Below are 22,174 nucleotides of genomic sequence, written 5' to 3'. Positions count from 1 at the left end.
ATGGAATTTGTCCACTTGAAATTAACAGATCATGGAGAAGTCACTAATGGGTCAGTGAAACTAATATTAAATATGGAAGATCTTTCTGGTAGGTGGGAGCACTCACCATCCACTCACTTGATGTAGTGCTGCTCTTGGGTGACTGCCCTTTCCTTTCTTCCTTCCAACCTTCCTCTTCCGTCTATCTTTCTTTCCTCTTCCTTCTGTCTGTGGGTGATTCTACACTGAGTGACAAGCCAAATGGTATCTTGTACACCAGGAAACCATTCACTACGCTGGGTGGTAACCATGTAACCAAATTATGGCGCCTGGTGGTTTATTAATTAAGGCGCTTCATTCGGATTGAGCTGGTGCAGGTTTATATCCAAGGGGTGGTTGGGGTTTATTACTCATGTAATGCCACTCAGGGATGAGTGAGGCCGGTCACTCTCATCTTAACCCCTCCCATCCAGTGACGTATTTTCTGTCTTATTCAAGTCGCTACCAAGCAATTTTATTCAACTAAGGAAGGACCCCTAGCTGTGACGGAGTTCACGAAGGCTAATCTAACCCCTCCAGTTGGAAAGCCTCTCCTAAACTAAATATACTTAGTGGTAGTATGAATAGACTAAGCAGCACGTCACCAGATTCAAGGGGTTAAATGTCAGGACCAACTTGCCTAGCCCCAGGCACCGATGCTCCTCATCGGGCAACACAGATGATGGATGGATGAAGATCCTGTTGCTAAGCTGTAAAATACTTAAAGTGAACTTATATGGACAACAACCATTCATGCTGAAGTAAATCTCATCATCCAGGTGTTCAATCAACCCTCCTCTTTCATGGTTTCTGTGTACACTTTATCTTTATTTACGTGGTCAACCCAAACATGACCTGTTTACCCTATGTGCTTGTCACCATAGACACAGACTGCTACTGAATTGGTGGAAGATTTGAGAGACACTTCAAATCGATTGGGCGTTGCTGTCTTTGCGCATGAGCCTCCTCCTCCTTCCTCCAGCTATCTCCTTGTACACATGCAGTTACCTGGACTGACCTGGCTGTGCTTCTGAGCAAGAAATCTCTCATTACCCTGTGTTTCAATGTTACCACAGTGGGTTGTGTGTTTACCCTAGTGTATAGTACATTGAAAGTCTTTTAATCCGGAATGCAGTAGCCCACGGACCTTCTAGATTATCAGATTTTCTGGACTATCAGACAAGTATCTGAAAATGTTTATAACACACCCCAAAAAATAAAGTACACCATGGACAACTGACTGAGTGAACATCCGGGACCTCCTGAATGTCAGCATGGGTGCGGAATTGGATAGTTTGGCACACCGCTTTCGGCTGTTTTTCAGTATTATTCGATTTTTCTCAATTTTTTACCCCAACTGAAAATGACCCTGGGCTCAAAATTCCTCACCATTGGATGCCGGATTATTGGAAGTTCACATACACGGGTTCTAGCAGGAAAGTGGCAGTCAAGCTAGAGATTTAGTTAATACACTAGCTTTATTATAATGGGTTGAAGGGGCCCACTTACGAAGTTTCCACACATGCAGGGAGCTTTGTTAACACGTAAGTCACTTATGTGGAGGGTCAACTGTACATTTTATATTTGTTACTAGTCTTGGAAGGAAATGAACAAGTAGAAACTAACATATTCCCATTTATTCACACCATTTTATTTATTCCAAATGTCTTCAATTAGGTAAGGAAAATGTTGCTGTGTCTTAGGGCAAATACAACAGTACTACCAAAGAAAATGTGTAATTTTTATGCAACAATTAATTTTAAAATTAAGGTTTAGTTTATACTACATTTGTGAGCTTCAGCAAATGGGCTCAAGAATATTTAGCTTATAAATATCAAAGCTGCATAAGTTTGTTTTTCCATTCATATTACAAGCACCACAGTGTATCCTTTACACCAGAGTGAGAAGAGTACAGTATGTATGCCCTGTTATGTTCAACTGATCACCCTGCTCACTGATACATGTTTTGACATCATAAAATGCTCCTAATACTCAAACGAGGAACTTGGACATGAGAAATAATGTTATTTAACATGAAACTGCTGAATTATCATCATCCTGACCCTTTTTCCCTCCTGATGATGGAGTAACACAAGATCCAGAACCAAGGAATGAGAAAGTACAAAAGTATAAGAGCTATCAACAATATGTCCAGTTAAATAAGCCACATGATCATTCACACCATTCAAACTCCCAGAATTCTGGCTTCACTTCACAAACCAAACGATCTGCACATGCTTTTGGAATCTACTAAAACATAGATGTTGCAGTTCATCATTACTCTGGTTCTCCTCTCCTAAAACTGTCTTCTCAAGAGCATCAGCACATCACTGTTTATAATCATCCATATATACAAGAACCAGCACCTGTCTAATTCAGGCCCAACCAAGAACCACTGAATTATCCAAACTTTACACTGAAAGGCTGCAAAAATAGACAGACAAGATCTGCTTATCCACAAATTATATTAATGTGAATACAGTATATGCAAGATTACTGTACTTGCAGTCAGTCTGAAGACTATATGTTGAAATTAAACAAAATCACTACTGTGGGAAGTATCCTACTAGTATCATGTCTCCTTGGCTAGTAAGCTGTTCTTGAACATATCACTAAATTTCTTTTTTTCTTTCTTCAACTCCTGGTCAACTGCCACCATCAGCTTCCTCACAGCCATATCTGTGAAGAAAGGAGGGGAGGAAATTAATGAAACACTATGTAATATGTACATGCAGTGTCAAAATGACAGCTGGAAACTGCATAAGGCAGACAGATGCAAGGAAGTACATTTTTTCTGTTGAGGAGACATAGCTTTCAGATATCTGAAAACTGTCTGTTGTAAATAGAGTGGTCTTTCATAAGCTTAATTTAGTCTTCTGGCATTGCATAGGACTTTCAATATGTATCCTACAGAAGTTAGATTGGGCTATGTGCTGCCGGAGACTCTGTCCTTCAGTTGTATTATTAGTTTACAGATACCAGTATGGTAGATTGGTTTATATTTTTATTAGGTTAGATTTAGATTAAGTAAATTTAGGTTTGGTTGGGGCTAGATGGGTTAGGTCAGGCTTGGCTATGTTGACCTGAATTGAGTTTGGCTTGCCTTGGTTGAAGTTGGTTAGGCTAAGCAATATTAAGCTGGGCTAGGAGAGGCCAGTGTATAAATAATGACTGACCCTGTCCTCCACCTTCTTTGCTGGCCTGAGTGAGGGCATCTTTGGCTCGATCAAAGTCACGCAGGTGGTAGTGAGCTAGACCCAGGCGGTACCAGCCCTTGACATTACGAGGCTGCAGTTCAGTCACTCGCTGGCAACACGACACCACTCGCTCATACCGCACTGGCTCTTGTTTCAACAGACATGCTGTAAGATTATTGAAACATGGTAAATCATAAGTCTAGCCCAGTTTTCCATCATTTTAAACTGGAGTTAACTGAATTTAAATTACATTACCCAGTTCTAGTAGGCAGAATTTTACTAGCTGTTGCTACGCCACTACATCCCTGACAACCTCAAAAACCTCAGCTTTGATGAAACAGCCTAGACCAATGAAAGCCAATATAGAATATAAACCACTATACAGTACCAAGAGACCAATCAAGAAAGTAGAAAACATCTAAAATTAATATTATTGTACTAGCTTGTTGCATCTTTTATGGTAATGTGACTGACTTTTTTTGAGGCAATGAAATGATACAGTCGAACTGTTGATGAACTGGAACTAAAATGCCTTGGTTAACTCCTCCAATTTAAGCCGATTTCTAGAGTGGATAATTTAACCTGTACTGTGTTGACTAGGCAGTAGGTGGTAGCAACCATCATTCATTCACCTGATGTAGTGCTGTCTACTTCTTCCTTTACCTTTATCACTTTTTCTGTGCTTGCCCACTCTCTTCCTATTTCTCCCATCTTTCCTGTCACTTTTTATTACTCTTCTTTCCTTTGCAGGTGGCTTTACATTGAATGAAAAGCCAAATGGTTTCCCGTAAGCCAGGAAACCATTTACAATGGTGGGTGATAACCATATAACCAACGCATACACGTTCCCAGTATGTCAGCAAGTGGGTTGGCAGACGGTTAGTGCCCCTCCCTGTAAAACACATAGCTCAATTACAAACAACCATCTCTTATGGGATTATGGTGTCTGGCTACAAACAGACAGACACTAACAAGAAATGGAGATATGCAAGAATCATGCCATTAAAAAAAAAAAAAAAAAGGGGGGGGGGGCAAAAAGGACCTGCAAGGTTGTTATGGAGCGTTGCTGAGATATCCGTGACCTCTGCCCTCACTTCTGGGGACAGTGTAGGTGTCTCCTGACCTCGGTTCAACAGCTGGTTGGGGTTCAAATCCTGATCGATTCCCTTCACATACATCAGTGCACTGAAAACACAGTTCCTAGGTTATTACTGACCTGATTATACCATAATGTAATACATGATGTCTTCTGATTTAGATGCCTGATTCTCCAGAAGAATCAATTGGAACCACTTAACTACCATTTTTTTTTTTTTTTTCTCATGAGTCATTACAAGCATACTATGAAACTGGAAGTTATTTAGTTTATTTTTATTTAACCATTAGTCTTGAACAAGAATTATATTTACAGCTGCTTGACTTAAGCACTCATACTGTTTTTCTGTACACATTATAAAATTTAAGTGACCACTGACTACTGTACTAACATACCCTTACCTGTGATAGCTCTGTATGGCTTTTTTGATTTGTTGCTGCTTGAAGTGATCATTGCCTTTGGCTTTCAGCTCCTGTGCCTTCTCCAGCTTCCCCCGGATCACTGTGTCCCCAGCTTCACCTACATGCCCAGCCATTGTCCTTCCCTGAAAGATACTGATAAGTATATCAGAGGTCAGTTTATATATATATATATACATCACTTCTTATTGCTTTTCTTTCCGTTACAGGTGGCTTTATATTGAGTGACAAGCCAAATGGTTTCCTGTAAGCCAAGCAACCATTTACAATGCTGGGTGGTAACCTTATAACCAAACCATACGTGCACCCTACGTGTCAACAAGTGAGTTTGTGGATGGTTAGTGCCCCTCCCTGTAAAACAAATACCGGGTAACTCAAGAGTTGATGGCCACCCCTTATGGGATTATGGCGTCTGGCAATAGATAGACAGATAGACATATATATATATATATATATATATATATATATATTATAAATATATATATATATATATATATATATACTGTATAATACATATATATTGGTATATATTTTATAGGGGTAATATACTGTTACAGTATGTCCTCCAGTTTATTTTAACCCTCCTCCCTCTCTCTCTCTTACTTTCCTTTGGAACTTATTACTGGTCAACAGAGATTTTTTAAAATCTGCACTAACGTAAACTAAAGATATTGGAACATAAATAGCAAATACAGGTTGCCCTATTCCAGTATGCGGAACAATGGTATCCGGCACCTGCAAAACGAACACATAGTCCCCTTCTTGATATATCTTACAGTATATGGGGAGATGAAAGTCAAGCATTTTTAGTAAAAATTACTTTGCACATCTGGAAGCCTCATAAGATAAGAGCACTAACTATAAATTTACAGGGAAAAAAAGCAATACTGGGAGAAAATGTATAATCTGTTTACAGACATGTATTTTCTCCCATCAAGCCCACAATCTCTCTATCTATTGCCAGACGCCATAATCCCGTAAGGGGTGGCCATTTGACTCTGAGTTATTTGTTTTACAGGGAGGGGCACTAACCCTCCACCCACCCACTTGTTGACACGCAGGGAGCACGTATGGTTTGGTTATATGGTTACCACCCAGCGTTGTAAATGGTTTCTTGGCTTACAGGAAACCATTTGGCTTGTCACTCAATGTAAAGCCACCTGTAATGGAAAGAAAAGCAATAAGAAGTGACAGGAAAGATGGGAGAAATAGGAAGAGTGGAGGGCAGGCACAGAAAAAGAATGATAAAGGCTAAGGAAGAAGTAGGCAGCACTACATCAAGTGAGTGGATGATGGTCGCCACCACCTACCACTAAAGCCCACAATAATTTATGTAAATTTTTAGTTTTGGACATCTCTGGATTTTGACATGCAATGTTTTCCCGGTGTTTTTGGTTTTACGTGGTTTGGATGATTGTGACCATTTCTATTGCAAATCACTAGTTTTTGTGATTTCCTCCCATCCCCACCTAGGAGTTTTACTTGGGTAAAATCACAAAAACTAGTAATTTGCAATAGAAGTGATGGTCCAAATTGTTCAAAACACAACAAACAAAACCATCAGAAAAACATAGTTTGCATCTCTAGCCTAAATCCCTAACCTAACCCAACTGAATCTAACCTAACCTAACCTACCCCTGTCAAGGAGAATCCCCTTAAAATCAGACACTTGGCAATTGGACTTTTCTTTTTCATTTTTGGAATGGAGGTGCTATGGCCACGAAAGCAGGTAAGTTTATAATCTCTGAAGCAACAAGGATTTTTAAAGTTTTTACAGATCACCTGAGCTGCCAGAACACCATGACGTCTTAAAAACTTAATACTGTAGCTTCAGATTCATTTGCCAAAACCCCATGCAATTTTGCAGTTACTGAGAAGTAATCAACATTTACAGATGGAGCCCAGGGATGCAATCCTGATACCGAAATTCACAATCAGGCATGAAGTGACTGCCAGCTATAAACAAAAGCACGAATCAGTTGCTCCCCTGTTCCCCCCTCCCCCCAAAAAACGCGGTTGGCTATTGCACACGTCAGTCACTAGCACATGCCTACTGGCAACTAGGAACAAACATATGAACACACAGGAGCTCTCTCATGGCATGTAAAAGATCTTGACACAGACTAAGTTCTGAAATGTAAAAAAAATTGTAAAATCATTTACGAGGCTATTATGTCCCACTGTGTGTTCAACACTTCAAAATACTCCAGATAAGGAGCTCTAAAGATTGGGGAGGATTAATATTTAATACTCCCCTGATGTCCAAAACTAAAATAACACCATAATTTATTGGAAAACTCAAAAGTTCCTGTCCAGGTATGAAGCTGACTTGCCACAGTCCCCCCCAAACGGTACCAGTTATATGGAAAAACTGATATTTTGACACAACTGTACCAGCAACACTGGATAATCCAGTTCAAATAATTATTTGCTACCCGGTACTTATTATCATTATACTTGTCTTCCCACCCTGAGGTTAGGCAGCCTCACCTGCTTGTCTTGCTCCACTACACCTTTCCTTCACTTTTGCTATTCTTTCGTGTCAATTCAGCCTCCCTCCTGCACCATTCTAACAACAGGACAGCTCATAAAGGGTCGTCATTTTTTTGTTTTGTTTTTTCAATCAAGGCGACTTTGGCCTACAGATAAACCAGAACCTTAGGTGTTGAGGGGTTAAAGAAGCCTGACTGCAATCCCTCTGGTTTGAAAAGGCCCTCCTACCCTGAATAAAATAGTTCGGTCACTGCAAGAACAATCACTGACAACGCACTTGTTGCGAAGGAATTAATATAAAAATTTCCAAGTTCGCGTATGGTCTGACACTCCTAACAATAACAAACCTTTACATTACACAATCTCCACCAGTGAACTGTCATTATTTTTCACTATCTGGATTCATGTAGATGAGATGTGAGTAGTTTATTTAAATGGTGTCAGATATCGCATTTTCCCACTATGATTAAAAAAAAAAAAAAAGAAGAAGAAATGAAAAGAAAAGAAATTGGCTACCCAACTTACCTTCCCCCTAGAACTGTAGATATCTTCTCTTCTCTAAACGATTTTATTCTGTTTTGGAGATTCTTCGAACTGAAGCCTTCCATTACAAGAGCTGTCTCAAAAGCTCAATAAAATCGCCGAACTTAAGGTTTTATATTATCTGAAAGAGGCGACTCTATCGCAACGCACAAGGACGAAGAAGAAGAGTCATCAGTTGTGGAGGGGTAATGAAAAGAGGGATACATCTTACAAAGAAGTTAACGATTGTGGCCACTGCTAATTCTAATTTTGGCTCGCAGGTAAAGTTACTGTCTGGTTACTGTTGACCCAGTTGTCATTCAAAAGCTCAGTATTGCTTGGTGGCTCTTATGCTGTTCAAGACTGGTCACTGTGAATGACGTTTTTGTGCATATTAAGAGGCTATCAGTGAGGATTTTGAGCTTGAACAAAGAAATAAAAAAGATAGTGTTAATAATCATTTCTTAATACTGTATATTTGCATTTCCTAGTCTGCAAGAAGCTAAATGAACATCAAAATTCTCCATCATCCAATCTGTAAAATGAATATATTTTTTTTTTTTACAGTACAGTATATATTTTCTCATAGTGCTACAGTACATCATGCTGAGTTAGAGTGCTGTACACTTCTGTGAAAGTATGAAGTACAGTTCATTAGAGTTATACATCTTGGCTATGTCATCACCTTCGGCTAGGGTAGATGCTATAATGCTATGCTGTATTCTTGTACTTCTCTGATACTTCTTCTCACTCCAGTATGTATTACACCTTATGAATACGTAGGGTGATATGAGTCCTGCTTTGATGAAGTCTGTCCCACTTTTTTAATTGTGACTACAGTGCCCCTCATTTTGAGCAAATTAAACATCTCTCTTTTAGATATACTGTAACATGACCTGCTTTTATGAAATTATGATGAATTTAGAATTATGCATAATCCAAACAAAATGAAATATCGAATTGTTAATATAAAATCTGTAATACCAACTGATAACTTTGGTTGACCCATTCAGCTTACCTTATGGTATGTTCGGAGTTCACTTCAGATGTTAGTGTTCGATTAGCAGCCTCAGAGTGAGGTGCAGCGCAGTAACAGTTGCTGTCACTTGCATAAGTCATGATTATATATATATATATATATATATACATACACACACACTGAAACCTTGAATTAAAGGACCTCCATTTAAGGGATTTCGGATTTAAGGGACTCCATATTCTACCTGACAAACTGACAGGACCATTTAAAAATGGTATGTAATGTCTAGGTTATACACATTAATATGTTTCTTTATACAGTACCCATAAAATAATACTCACAGTCATATAAAGAAGTAAGGTAAGTGAAACAATCATTGCATTTCATAATAAGATTGTCTTTATATGTGGCAAAACAAAGGACATTTTCAAGTAAGGGACAAGTTGATTCCCCATTTAGTCCCTTAAATTAAAGTTTGAGTGTGTGTGTGTGTGTGTGTGTATATATATATATATATATATATATATATATATATATATATATATATATATATATATTTATATATATATATATATATATATATATATATATATATATATATATATATATATATATATATATAGCCTATACATGTATGTATGTATGTATATACAGTATAGAGAGAGAGAGAGAGAGAGAGAGAGAGACTATACATGTATGTACAGTATGTATATATATATATACTGTATATATGTATAGATGGGAAGTTGTTGAATGCTGTGAAGAGTATGTACGATGGTGTGAAGGCTGCAGTGCGTGTGGATGGTGAACTAAGTGAATTTTTCTCTGAAAGTTGGTTTGAAACAGGGATGTGTCATGTCTCCATGGTTGTTCAATCTGTACATGGATGGGGTAATAAAAGAGGTACAAGGTAGGGTAGTGGATGTTGGAGTGGCCCTGGTGAGAGAGGATAGTGTTTGGAAACTCCTTGTACTGTTGTTTGCAGATGATACTGTGTTGTTGAGTGAAGGCGAAGGGGAGCTGCAAGGCTTGGTGGATGAGTTTGAGAGAGTGTGTAAGAAACGGAACCTAAAGGTGAATGTAGGGAAGAGTAAAGTGATGGTCTTTGAGAGAGGTGAAGTTAGTGAATGTACAGCGAGGTTGGATGGTGAGGAATTGGAAAATGTGAGTACGTTTAAGTACTTGGGTAGTGTGATGAGTAAGGATGGAGGTTTGGAGGGTGAAGTGCATGAAAGGGTACAGCAGGGAAGAAAGGTTGCTGGTTCTCTGAAAGCAGTGATAAGAAACAGGGAAGTGAGCATGGAAGTGAAAAAGTTACTACATGACAGTATTGTGATACCAACTCTAACGTACGGAAGTGAAGCTCTAACGTACGGAAGTGAAGCTTGGACATTGTTGGAAGGACACAAGTCAAGAGTGAGAGCAGTGGAAATGAGTTATTTAAGAGGAGCCTGTGGAGTCACGTGGAGAGACAGGCTGACGAATGAGGATATAAAGGAGCGTTGTGGTGTGGATGTGGATGTGATAGAAAGCGTTATGAGGAACACACTGAGGTGGTTTGGCCATGTGGAGAGGATGGAGGGTGAAAGACTGACGAAGAGAGTGTATGTGAGTGAGGTGGAGGGGGGAAGAGGGAGGGGGAGGCCGAGGATGAGATGGAGGGATGGGGTGGAGAGGTATATGAGAGAGGGGGGTGTGAGTTGGGAGCAGGGCAGTGAAATGGCGGGGGACAGGGTGACTTGGAGGCGATTTGTTTGTGGCCACCCCAAACGGGATTGAGGCGTCTGGCAATAGATAGATAGATAGATATATGTATATACCGTTATACCATACATACACACGTGACAAAGGCCTACTTTTAGCTCCAATAAATCTGGACCTCTTATGAATACCTCTATAGTTATTAACATATAGTGTAACTTATTAAAGGGCGTGTGGCTGTGCCCATGAATGTATAACCACTAAATGTATGTACAGGTAACTGTATTGGCTGAAGAAGGTGTGTGGCATGACTCACCACCTTCTTCTTTTTTTTTTGTATAAATGCTCTGTATACCTTTTACGTCAATAAATATTTCAAATCAGTCAGATTAAAAAAAAAGAAGTATTGCACCATAGTAAATAATATACTGCAGACATCTGTAAGTTGTTGTATTCTGTGTAATGATGTAGCTATTGCTTTTCTCACTCTCTCTCTCTCTCTCTCTCTCTCTCTCTTTTTTTTTTTTTTTTTTACAGAAGCAGTACAAGCAATGTTGCCACAGTTGAGTCATGCTGCCCGAAACTTTCTGTATAAAGGCTCATCCTTTACACAGTGGCAGAGGTTAGTTCAATTTCACTCCTCCAGAGTACTCTGTTGTCTAGTACAGTATTACACTATGTTTTGTATTTGTCCCACATCTCTGCAGTTATCTTTTTATAACATCTAAAGCAGTTAACCTCTTCACTACAGTGATGTCATTTTACAGTTTTCTCTTGAAATTACCACTTGATCTTACTCAGCTTAGGAGAAATGTCAGGTACTGGATTGATTTCAAACAAATTGCAGTAATCTATTTGCTAAGTTTCACATTTGGTGAGTGAAATCACTTGGTGGCAGCAAGCATCAGACACTTTAATGCTTTGTGCTTGTGTCCAGTTCAGGTTCAGTAATAAAGTTGTTGTTGTGATCCCAAGCTCAACTTGAAGTGTACGTAGTGATTGCAGGAAACTGGATACCATTCGATAATTTTTGTTAAGATTATGTTGAAGGATTGCCTGTGTTTTGAAATTAAGGTGTGTGGGAGAAGTGAAGTGATTATAGAATGCTTTTTCCACAGTCGATGGTGTTATTCAGGTGTGGTGGTGAGTGAGGAAGTGCGTGAGGCCCTGGCATCTCAGCGTCCTGTTGTGGCGTTAGAATCAACCATCATAACACATGGCATGAGCTACCCTCACAACCTTAACACTGCCTCAGCCGTGGAGGACATCATCAGGAAAGAGGTTTTTACATATTAGGGGTTCTTACATATGAGGCCTTCTGAGTCAAAAGAATGAAATGGCCAACCACCAACTTCTGGGTTTCATGTTGTTTGGCATGATGATGCACTGCATACAGTATTTTGTGGACTTAATTTTCCACATTTAAAAAATCAGTTACAGTCAGGGACACAGTATTTATCATTTCTACCCACTTTTCTGTGGTGACTATTATTTCAGAGTTGAAAGAGGCATGATATATATATATCTGCCCAGTGATGATTCTGTGTTATGATGCATCAGAACAGAAATTGGCAGACATGCCATAACTGTGAAGGAGATTCTGTGCAATATTAGGTGAACTTAATTTTGTGACTGTACCTACAAAAATGGTTAATTACTGAGAAATCATAAAGGTCACAAGCTATAGCTCTAGTAATCTTAGACTCTCTTTTGGTTTATTATTTTGCCCTTCTGACTCCAAAGACCTCATGTTTTACATGGTCATCAATAATAATAAATTTATGTTAGCACAGAAGTAGTGTACTATAGTGGAACTCCAGATATCAGTTATTTACACCAATTTATCCAGAGTCTTGTTATTTTAAAGTCTGCTTCAGTATGAGTACCATTTACTTGTGTATATAATTTTATGTTTAATCTTGATCTGTATTTGTCACTGTTATTTGTGCTGTGTTATAGTGCAGGTATTTGTTGCATTTTAATGCTAGCATTTTGTGTACTTTTCCCACATGTTGCTGTAGTCAGCTTTTACTTCAGAATGTAAGCTGTGCTGAATGTGATGGGTTTTTACATTTTGTCTCCTCCCTGAATCCTACCTTATCCCATCTTTAGGTATGGTAGGAGAAAAGGCGATGATAATGATGACACACTACAATTTTTTTTACTGTGTTGTGGTATTACAGGGAGCAGTGCCTGCCACCGTAGCCATCATAGAGGGTCGTGTGCATGCTGGCCTCTCTCACAGTCAGCTTCACGCCCTAGCCACAAGGAAGGGAGAATGTGTAAAAACCTCACGCAGAGATTTTCCATATGTATTAGCAAAGGTGTGGTGTTTATTTTGTTTTTTGTTGTATTTTCAGATTTTGTGACTGGATTGTGGAAGAACAGTGAATGATCTTCACCATCATATAGCACAGTACATTATTCACGTTGTTTCATTTCCATATTTTAATCATCATCATCATCATGGAGTAGTAGTGGATGGAGTAGTTGGTGAGTGGGGTGTGCCTGCAGAAGTGGATGAGAATGGCAGTGCTTTAGTGGACATTTGTGCCGGGACAGGGTTAGTGATAGCCAGTACCCTCTTTAGGCACGAAATGATCCACGGCTACAAGTAGCAAGTGATGAGAAGGGAAAGTGTTGAAGTGAATGAATGGAAGGCAGTGATTGATTATGTGTATGTGGATGATAGAATGAGAAGGTGTGTAGTGGATGCAAGAGCATGCAGAGGTTGGGGGAGTGGACTTTCTGACCACCACATGGTGGTGGTGGAAGTCAAGGTTCAAATGAAATGGAGGAGAAGGGAAGGACAGGGGGAGGTAGTCCATACAAGGAGGTTAGAAAGGTTGCAGGAGAATAGTAAAAAGGCAGAATACAAGAGAAAAGTGGAGGAGGTTTGGGTAAACACAATTTGGAGGAGATGGGGGACATGGAAGGTGTGTGCAGGATATTCACAGAAGAAATCTGTGCAGCATGTGAGGTGGTGTGTGGGGTGAAGAGAAGGCTAAAAGGGGTGCAAGGAACAGTGTGATGGAATGAAGAGGTGAGACAGGCTGTGGCACAAAAGAAGAAAGCATTTAGTGAGTGGATGAGAAACGGACATGGAAGAAGGTGAGAGACAGAAGAGAGAGTTATATATAGAGAGGAAGAGAGGTGAAAAGCTTAGTAAGAGAGAGTAAGAAGAGACTGGATGAGGAATTTGGAAGGAATTTGAATGTATAGTGGAAGGAATGTAAGAAATGTTCTGGAAAGAGGTAAGAGATGTTGACAGGGTGGTAAAGAAGTAAGTCGGGGAGAGAAAGATAAAAAATGTTATATTGCTTGTGGAGAAGGGAGAAAAAGTGGGCGGATGGAGAAAACACTAAAAAGAATTGTTGAACATAGAGAATGAAAGTAATATGAGTATAAGTGGCTAGGGAATGACTGAGTGGAGGAGGGAGGTAAGAAGAGAGGAAAGAATCAGTAGGATGGAAGTTGTGGATGCAGTGAAGAAAATCAAAATGGGGGAAGCCCCATGAATTGATGGAGTGTGTGGTGAAATGCTGAAGCATGGTGGAGAGAGAGAGATAGTAGTAGAATGGATACGGAAGATGTGCAGATTGGCCAAGGAGGAAGGCAGAGTCCTAGAGGATTGGAAGTCAAGTACCGTATAATTATTTCCCTGTACAAAGGAAATAGGGAAAAAGAAGTATGTTGTACTCATAGAGGCAACTGTCTTCTTAGTGTAATAGGAAGAGTATATGGCAGGATACTTATTGACCGAGTTAGAGAAATAACAGTGGAATTAGTTCAGAAGAACAGGGAGGTTTTAGAAAGGGAGGAGGTTGTGTAAATCAGATTAGCTCTTTAGTGGAAAAGTTTCACGAGAAGGGAAAGAAGTTGTATGCAGCCTTCATGGATTTGGAGAAAGCATATGACAGGGTTGATAAACAAGGAGCATGTAAAGTATGAAGGCTATACGGAGTAAATGAAAAGTCATCGAATGCCATCAAGAGTATGTATGAGGGTGATAAGGCTGCAGTGCGTGTGGATAGTGAACTGAGTGAATTTTTCTGTTTGAATGTTGGATTGAAACTGGTATGTGTCATGTCCCCATGGTTTTTCAGTCTGTATATGAATGGGTTTATAAAAGAGATACAACGTAGGGCAGTGGATATTGGAGTGACCCTAATGAGAGAGGACAGTGTTCAGAATCTCCCTGTCCTGTTGTTTGCAGATGATACTGTATTGTTAAGTGACGATGAAGGGCAACTGCTAGGCTTTGTGAATGAGTTTGGGAGTGTGTATAAGAAACAGAATGTAAAGGTGAATGTAGGGAAGAGTAAAGTTATGGGCTTTGAGAGAAATGAAGCCACTGAGTGTACAACTGAAGCTGGATGAGGAGGAAATGGAAATTGTGAGTGTGTTTAAGTACGTGGGTAGTGTGATGAATAAGGATGGAAGTTTAGAGGGTGAAGTCCTTGAGAGGGTATAACAAGGAAGAAAGGCTGCTGGTTCTTTGAAAGTAGTGTTAAGGAACAGGGAAGTGAGCATGGAAGTAAAAAAGTCATTGCATGATGGTATTGTGATACCAACTCTAATGTATGGGAAATGAATTATGTGAGAGGAACATATGGAGTTACATGGAGAGACAGACTGACAAATTTTTAATGAGGAAGTGAAGGAGTGCTATGGTGTGGATGTGGATGTAATAGAAAGTGTTAGGAGAAATACATTGAGGTGGTTTGGCCATGTGGAGAGGATGATGAGCGAGAGATCAACAATTAGAGTGTATGTAAGTGAGGTGGAGGGAGGGGGAGGGGGAGGCCTAGGATAAGATGGAGGGATGGAGTGGAGGGGGGGGAGGTGAGCTGGGAGCAAGACAGTGAAGTGGCATTGGACAGGGCGACATGGCGACGATTTGTTTGTGGCCACCCCTTGCGGGATTAAGGCATCTGGCAGTAGGTGGATAAATAGATGATCATTTAATCCTGTGTTGCCCCATGAGGAGTGTAGAAGCCCAGGGATAGGCAGGTCATTCCTGACATTTAAGATGAGAGTGACCAGCCTCACACATCCCTTAGTGGCAATATGTGAGCAATAATTCCCAACCACCCCTTGGATGTAAACCAACAAACAGACTCCATCTTATTGGAGCGCCTTAATTACCCATTATACCACCAGGCGCCATAATTTGGTTATGTGGTTACCACCCAGCGTAATAAATGGTTTCCTGGTGTACAGGAAACCGTTTGGTTTGTCACTCAGGGTAGTCACTTGTATACAGAAGGAAGGGGAAAGAATGAAGGAAAGGAATAGAGGAGAGGAAGGAAGGACGAAAGGAAAGGCAGTCACCCGAGAGCAACACTACATCAAGTGAGTGGATGGTGAGCATCCAGATAAGGCAAATTTAGCTTGATTGATTTCACCTGTGTGATAGAATAAAGAATTTCAAAGGCATGAATGATGAATAAATGAAATAATATATATCCTGTGGACACTGGTAGGATCCCCATTGAGTTTCCTACCCTCCCCCTCATGTCTTCAGCCAGTGTGCTGTATATATTAAGGGAAATTTGCGATTATGATAGTAATAGAGTGATTTCTTGTGCAGCGTCTGAGTGGAGGAACAACGGTATCAGGAACGATGCTGGTATCACACAAGGTCAACATCCCCATCTTTGTGACGGGTGGCATTGGAGGAGTGCACCGAGGTGGGCAGAATTCACTGGACATCTCGGCTGACCTCACTGAGTTGGGCAGAATTCCCATCACGGTTGTGTCTGCTGGGGTCAAGAGCATTCTAGATGTTGGCAGAACATTAGAATATTTGGAGACACAAGGTTGGTGTCAGAATCATGGAAAAAGAGGATGTTAGGGCAGAATGTTATTTTTTTTTTTTTCTTTTTTCCCCAAAGCAATTAGGCAAATAGGAAATTTAATCTTGACACAGTGTGGATACACGGCTTTTGAAGGCACTAGATTCTTTGAGGCCATCAATAGAGTATGCTAGCTTAGGAAAATATTACAGAGAAGTTTGGATATATGGTCATGATAAGACTAATAACCTTAGGTAAAACTCTCTCACTCATCACTTCCGTACTATAGTACCTGTTTTACTTTCAGGTGTATGTGTTTCTGTCCTGGGAGAAAGTGCAAAGTTCCCTGATTTCTTCACAGTGGACAGTGGATATTCTGCCCCCTGCCATGTGGAAACCCCAGAGTTGGTGGCAGCCATGATGCTAAAACGGAAGGAGCTTGGATTAGACTCTGGTATGCTGGTGGCGGTACCAATACCTGAAGAGCATCAGGCAGAAGGACAACTTATCAACCAGGCTATTGGTATTTATCGAAGTTTACTGTGGATTGGCCATGTGGAGAAGGATGGAGAATGAGAAGCTGACTAGGAGAATGTATGTGTGGGAGGAGATGGGGGAGAGTAGGAGGGGGAGACCAAGGATGAGATGAGGCTTGGAGTGGAGAGATATATGAGAGAGGGGTGTGTGAGTTGTAGGAAAGGCAACTATAGTGGCTGGGGAAAGGGCAATGTGGAGGTGATTTATGTGTCCCTATCCAGTGTGGGATTGAGTCTGGCAATAGGTAGATAGACTGCAGTACCCTCCACCATCCCAGATCAAAATAGATGCATGTTTAAGATCCAGGTTCACTTCAGCTTTCCATATAATACTTTTTCTTTAAATTACCTACTTTGTCTTTTATTTCAGGTCATGTCTGATTATTTTATTAGGATCTTTGTATGCAGCATGTGTTAGGAGTGTAATGCTGTATGGTAGTGAGACTTTGGCAGTATAGGAAGAGGATATTTGCAGGCTCAAATGTACAGAAATGACAGTGATTTCGTGGATATGCAGTGTGTCTTTGAGTGTGAGGCCTGGGGGGGGGGTTAGGTTTTCGATGGAAAAGTTAAGAGGTAGGATGAGACTGGAGTGTATTGATGTTGTGATGAGGAGAGGTAGATTGAGATGTTTTGGGAATATGGAGAGGATGGGGGATGACAATTGGGTGCAGGAAGTGAGAAGTGTGAACATTGGAAGTAGGGTTGCGAGAGGCAGACTAAAAAAGACCTGGGATGAGGTCATTGACTGTGACCTCAGGGATAAGGAACTGAATGGGGAGGCTGCTAGAGATCGAGCAGCATGGAGAATGCCATTAGGTGACCGAGGCTGAACATGCAAGCATGTTAGAGCCTTTAAAAATGAAAACGAGAACAAGAAAAACAGACAAGCCTTTCAATTCAGTGCCCTTTTTTTTTTTTTTTTTCCAGATGATTTTGCATAGTTAGGGAGAGTTTAAATTGCCCATCAATACAGGAAGCTTCTCGTAGGTTGAATGAAATATTTGAAAGTAGCAAGAATTAAAAAAAAAAAAAAAATTATTGAAGTGGTTAAGTGAGGATTGGCAGGATTTATCCAGCCAACTTGATCCCGTATCATACATTGTTAATGCTCTCAGATACTTTTGACTCACCCTTGGGTGCATAATGTCATCTAGCATTAGCTGGAATAGAGTGCAAGAGTTATTTTGATCATGAGAGGGTTGTCTCCACTATGAGAGGTTAGTGATAATGGTACAGTATATTTGCAGTCAGCTGTAGTGACTCACTTGTGTGGTAGCTGAGAAAGATCATCTGACATTAGCTGTAATAAGCTGCCAGAGTTGTCTTGACTATGAAAGTTAACTTTCCAGAGCAGGCTGTGAAGGAAATTTTGTCATCAGTCAGTGGGAATCATTACATCTTTTCATCTGCATGCATGTTTATTCACTGTCCATTTTCCAGAGCAAGCTGTGCAGGAGGCAGAGTCCTCAGTTAGTGGGAGGGATGTTACACCTTTCATCCTTCAGCGAGTCTCTGAACTTACTGGTGGCCAAAGCCTCAGGTCCAGTATCCTTTAATATGCTATTTACTCTTGATGGTTTGTAGTGAAGTTTTGTTTTCTCACTTAAGCTGCAAATGTTTATCCAAGAAGCTGTGAGAATTTAGAATAATGAAAGTAAATCTTGGATATATATATATATTTTTCATAAAGTTTGGGCTCTGGTTTCACATTTATTGATTAGATCTCTTTGTTGTGAAGTGATAGGTATTTGGACTCATGTAGATATGTACAGGCAGTCCCATGATCCCACTGCCCAATATATGTGTTGCAAGCAGCTTTATACTTATTGCTTTACTTGAGTTGGTGAGATTATGCACGAGTCTTCCTCTCATCCCAGGTTCCTGTCCCCTCAGAGACTGAAGTGCCTTGCTATGATCTCCACGCCCCATATATGGAAGATTGGATTTTGATGATGACTATAAAATTATGAACCGTTGCTTCACTTAGGTCATTTTTAAAAGATTTCCTTAACCTGGTGTAATTAGACATTGCCTTGGTAAAGAATAATGCAAGAATAGGAGCCAGAATTGCAGTGGCATATTCTCAGCTACAGACACCCACTTCAAGGTGAGGCTATCCATTTATCATTAAGTTATTGGAGTATAGTCATAAATAGAAATACAGTTTTGAAGATGTTTAACTGTTTACAAACTTGGTACCCCTTGTTTGTTGTGACCAGTAAGATACAGTATGGTACCATTCATTTACTGTAGATTTGAGACCAGTAAGATACAGTAAGTCCACAGATAGTGACCTCCAGATTTATCTCATCATCATCATCATCATCATCTCTATCCATAAAAATTTCATAGAGACATAGCACAATTATGGTAACTTCTGATAAATTTCTCTTTGTAATGAAAACTTCTCTGTTAAATATAAGCTTTTCAGATGAGCAGAGGATTATTAAATCAGTGGTATGGCTTTACCACCAAAATGCACCATATACAAGGTGGTACCTCAAAATTCGGAGACTTTGGCCATAGATAAAAAATTACTGACCCTTACGTTTAGTTTTACCATCTCCTTTAAAGTGGTCCCCTTGGGCATGTATACAGCGATCCCAGCGTTTTTTCCAAGATTCCATGCATTCCTGGAAGTCCTCAAGTGGAAGAACAACGACTGGGTTCTCCACCATGACAATGCGGCCGCCCACACATCATTCATAGTTTGGCAGTTCCTTGCTTCCAAACACATAGGTCACTACCCATCTCCCCTATTTGCCTGATCTCACCCCCAGCGACTTTTTCCTGTTCCCCAAGATGAAATTCTGGCAGAAGGGGCACCGTTTTGATATAAGGCAGAATCACAGGAGATGCTTAACACAGTCACAAATCCAGGGATGCATGGAATCTTGGAAAAGCTGCTGGAATTGTTGTATACATGCCCAACGGGACTACTTTAAGGAGACAGTGGAAAGTAGGAGTTAGGTTAGTAATTTTTCTTTCATGGTCAGATTCCCTGAACTTTCAGTTAGCTCCTGATATAATCCTTAATTTTTTATTAACACTTTGAGGTGTAGATATCAATGCCAGATTGAATTAATCAAGTGATACCAGTAGTAGAATAAAGTGCTTAAGTAACAATTTAATAGTTGCTTGATGTTTATTTCTTATATAGTATTGCTCAGGGACAAGTGACTCATTACCATAATCTTATATGTGTGGATTAAGTTGGGTTGATGATGATGATGATTTTTATTATTATTGATATTTTCCAGCTTTGTGCCAGCAAGACCTAGCAGCAGCCACGGTGAAGGTGTATCCGCTGATGACCCAGCCAGACCTGTACGTTCATTTGGTACATTCAAGTAATTATTTCATATTGTCACACCACACATTGCCATTGCATCATCTTAATCACTATACTCTATCACACTTACTGCTTTCACATCACAGTCACTATCATACTGTCACAGCATAGACACCTTTCACATCATCTCTCTTTGTCACACTCTCATTTACTCTTTCTCATTCCATTTTACAGGCCTGTACTGTGTGCGTTTGTCATACACTTTAGCTCAGTCAGTTGATAACAGGTACTTTAATTTAATTGCGATGAATGCTCAGTTATCTAGTTTACATAATAATGTGCAAAGCATCTGTTAAGTACACTGTAGTTCATGTTTCAGAAAATATGTAAGTAAGGAGGTTCAGTTACATGTTACACAGCAGTAGATGTATGGAAGAAGTTATAATTTAGAACTTATCCTGGACATTTAACATGGAGTACTTTTACTGTATTTACATATGGTATAAACATAAACTGGTATGATATCTGCATCCTTGGGTAATATTTAAACTACAGTATTTCTCTTTCCTATTATTAATCAGCTGGAGGACTTACATTGTGGTAATCAACTTTGTGCCATTGCTTAAGAGCTCACTATATTGTACCGTCTGGTTACAGGGGTATGTTTGTGGTGTGCAGAATGGATGGAGGTGTTCACTGCTTTAACAGGATGGCATTTGTAGAGAATTTATGACTGGTGTTGGGAGGTTATGTGGGTGTGTCCTGTATTCTGTGTATGGTGTACCATAAAGTGTTTGTCAGTGTTAGCAACAGCTACTTAAAACTAATGGATATAGTGACTTCCAGCAAGAAGAAAGGCATCAGTTGTACTAATAACTGAAAATATTCAAATTACAGTCAGCAACTACCATGTTATTGGATGATGATGATGATACTGATTAGCAAATTGATGTGCAGTACTGTGCAGAGATTAATGGAGATTGATCATAACAGTACCATGAATTGTGTTAGGTGATTATTGAAAAGCATATTTTCATAAAATATGCAGGGTACAGTATATTTTTGTGCATTTAATTATTTTTCATCTGTTTTGCATTTGCCTTTCAGTTGGAGAACCCTGTGATTATTATTAAAAAAAAAAAAAAAAAATGCTCACACACACTGTTTTATACTTTGGTTCATAATATTACAAGGAGTTATACAGGTTAGTGAAGTTCATTTGGAAAGAAATGCATACAGTTTTGTGCAGATGACTAGGATTCATAGATGAGGTGAGGATTACAGAGGCTGAAATAATTTGTAATTGATTGTATGTCATTTTACTGGGTGTACTGTTGTTTCTCCCAGCTTCATACTCTCTCTTTCCTAGTTGCTGGATCTGTGCTCATATCCTTGTGGGTGAAAATTTCCAGGATGACAGTGATGATGATGATGATGATGATGACAGTGTTATAGTATTTGTTGTTAAACATGGTGGCAGCATTTTTGCGTGGCTCTCTCTTGTGTGAGGAACATTGTGGCAAGTTTCGCACAGACCAATTCTTTCTCTTTTAGTAATGCATGATAATGATTATAAACATGTGGAAATGCAATATTGCCAGTGATTCCTCTGGAAGTGCAGGTCGTCTTGCTGCATGAATGTCAACACTGATGTCAGTAATTACTAACGTGTTAACAGCTCTGTTGCAGGATCCTATGCTGTAATTAATGTAATCTGTACTGTAAATATTTTGTACATAGCTTATTTATTTTTATACCTTTAAATATCTGTACCAGTATGTATCAGACGCTGTATAGTCTGTTTTTTATGCTAAGAAAAAGCTAGCGGAGGCACTCACCATCCGCTCACTCAATGTAGTGCTGCTTTGGGTGTCTGCCTTTTCCTCTCTTTCCATCCTCCTCTGCCTTTCTTTCCTTCATTCTTTCCTCTTCCTTCTGCCTACAGGTGACTTTACACTCCCTCATCTGTCGTCCTTTCCTTCACTCTTTCCTCTTCCTTCTGCTTATGGGTGACTCTACACTGAGTGACAAGCCAAATGGTTTCCTGTACACCAGGAAACCATTTACTATACTGGGTGGTAACCATATAACCAGATTATGGCACTTGGTGGTTTAGCGGA

At 39.8% G+C, this 22,174-nt stretch overlaps 2 protein-coding genes across 4 annotated transcripts in view; one reads left to right on the top strand and one right to left on the bottom strand.

Annotated features, from left to right (window-relative positions):
- Positions 1 to 1,460: 1,460 nt before the first annotated feature.
- On the bottom strand, positions 1,461 to 7,335 carry Bdbt (Bride of doubletime). 3 transcript variants are annotated; one of them, XM_080281333.1, is made up of 5 exons: positions 7,221 to 7,335; positions 4,713 to 4,855; positions 4,258 to 4,400; positions 3,195 to 3,380; positions 1,461 to 2,697 (listed from the first exon to the last, which is right to left on the bottom strand). In XM_080281333.1, exons 2-5 carry the CDS (start codon positions 4,844 to 4,846, stop codon positions 2,591 to 2,593), a joined length of 570 nt encoding a protein of 189 aa, XP_080137459.1. In that variant the 5' UTR covers positions 4,847 to 4,855; positions 7,221 to 7,335; the 3' UTR covers positions 1,461 to 2,590. The 3 variants fall into 3 exon arrangements, with proteins under 3 accessions (XP_080137459.1, XP_080137460.1, XP_080137458.1); XM_080281334.1 differs by having other exon boundaries at positions 1,462 to 2,697; positions 3,207 to 3,380; positions 4,713 to 4,865; XM_080281332.1 differs by having other exon boundaries at positions 1,463 to 2,697; positions 4,713 to 4,865.
- Positions 7,336 to 7,977: 642 nt separating this feature from the next.
- LOC145411424 (uncharacterized) overlaps positions 7,978 to 22,174 on the top strand; it is a 532,564-nt gene continuing 518,367 nt past the window's right edge. Inside the window, exons 1-10 of the mRNA XM_080281464.1 lie at positions 7,978 to 8,031; positions 10,963 to 11,047; positions 11,544 to 11,706; positions 12,609 to 12,749; positions 16,019 to 16,247; positions 16,531 to 16,746; positions 18,203 to 18,307; positions 18,788 to 18,869; positions 20,023 to 20,112; positions 20,434 to 20,440. Of these exons, the coding sequence (XP_080137590.1) occupies positions 10,977 to 11,047; positions 11,544 to 11,706; positions 12,609 to 12,749; positions 16,019 to 16,247; positions 16,531 to 16,746; positions 18,203 to 18,307; positions 18,788 to 18,869; positions 20,023 to 20,112; positions 20,434 to 20,440 (1,104 nt within the window). The 5' untranslated portion in view covers positions 7,978 to 8,031; positions 10,963 to 10,976. The remainder of the gene's footprint in view (positions 8,032 to 10,962; positions 11,048 to 11,543; positions 11,707 to 12,608; positions 12,750 to 16,018; positions 16,248 to 16,530; positions 16,747 to 18,202; positions 18,308 to 18,787; positions 18,870 to 20,022; positions 20,113 to 20,433; positions 20,441 to 22,174) is intronic.

This window comes from Coenobita brevimanus, chromosome 89 (genome assembly GCF_032717465.1).
Source record: "Coenobita brevimanus isolate Jiangsu-jjx chromosome 89, ASM3271746v2, whole genome shotgun sequence".
NCBI classification, from domain to species: domain Eukaryota; kingdom Metazoa; phylum Arthropoda; class Malacostraca; order Decapoda; family Coenobitidae; genus Coenobita; species Coenobita brevimanus.
The sequence above is the reverse complement of the archived record's forward strand: the minus strand, read 5'-3'. Positions and strand labels throughout refer to the sequence as shown.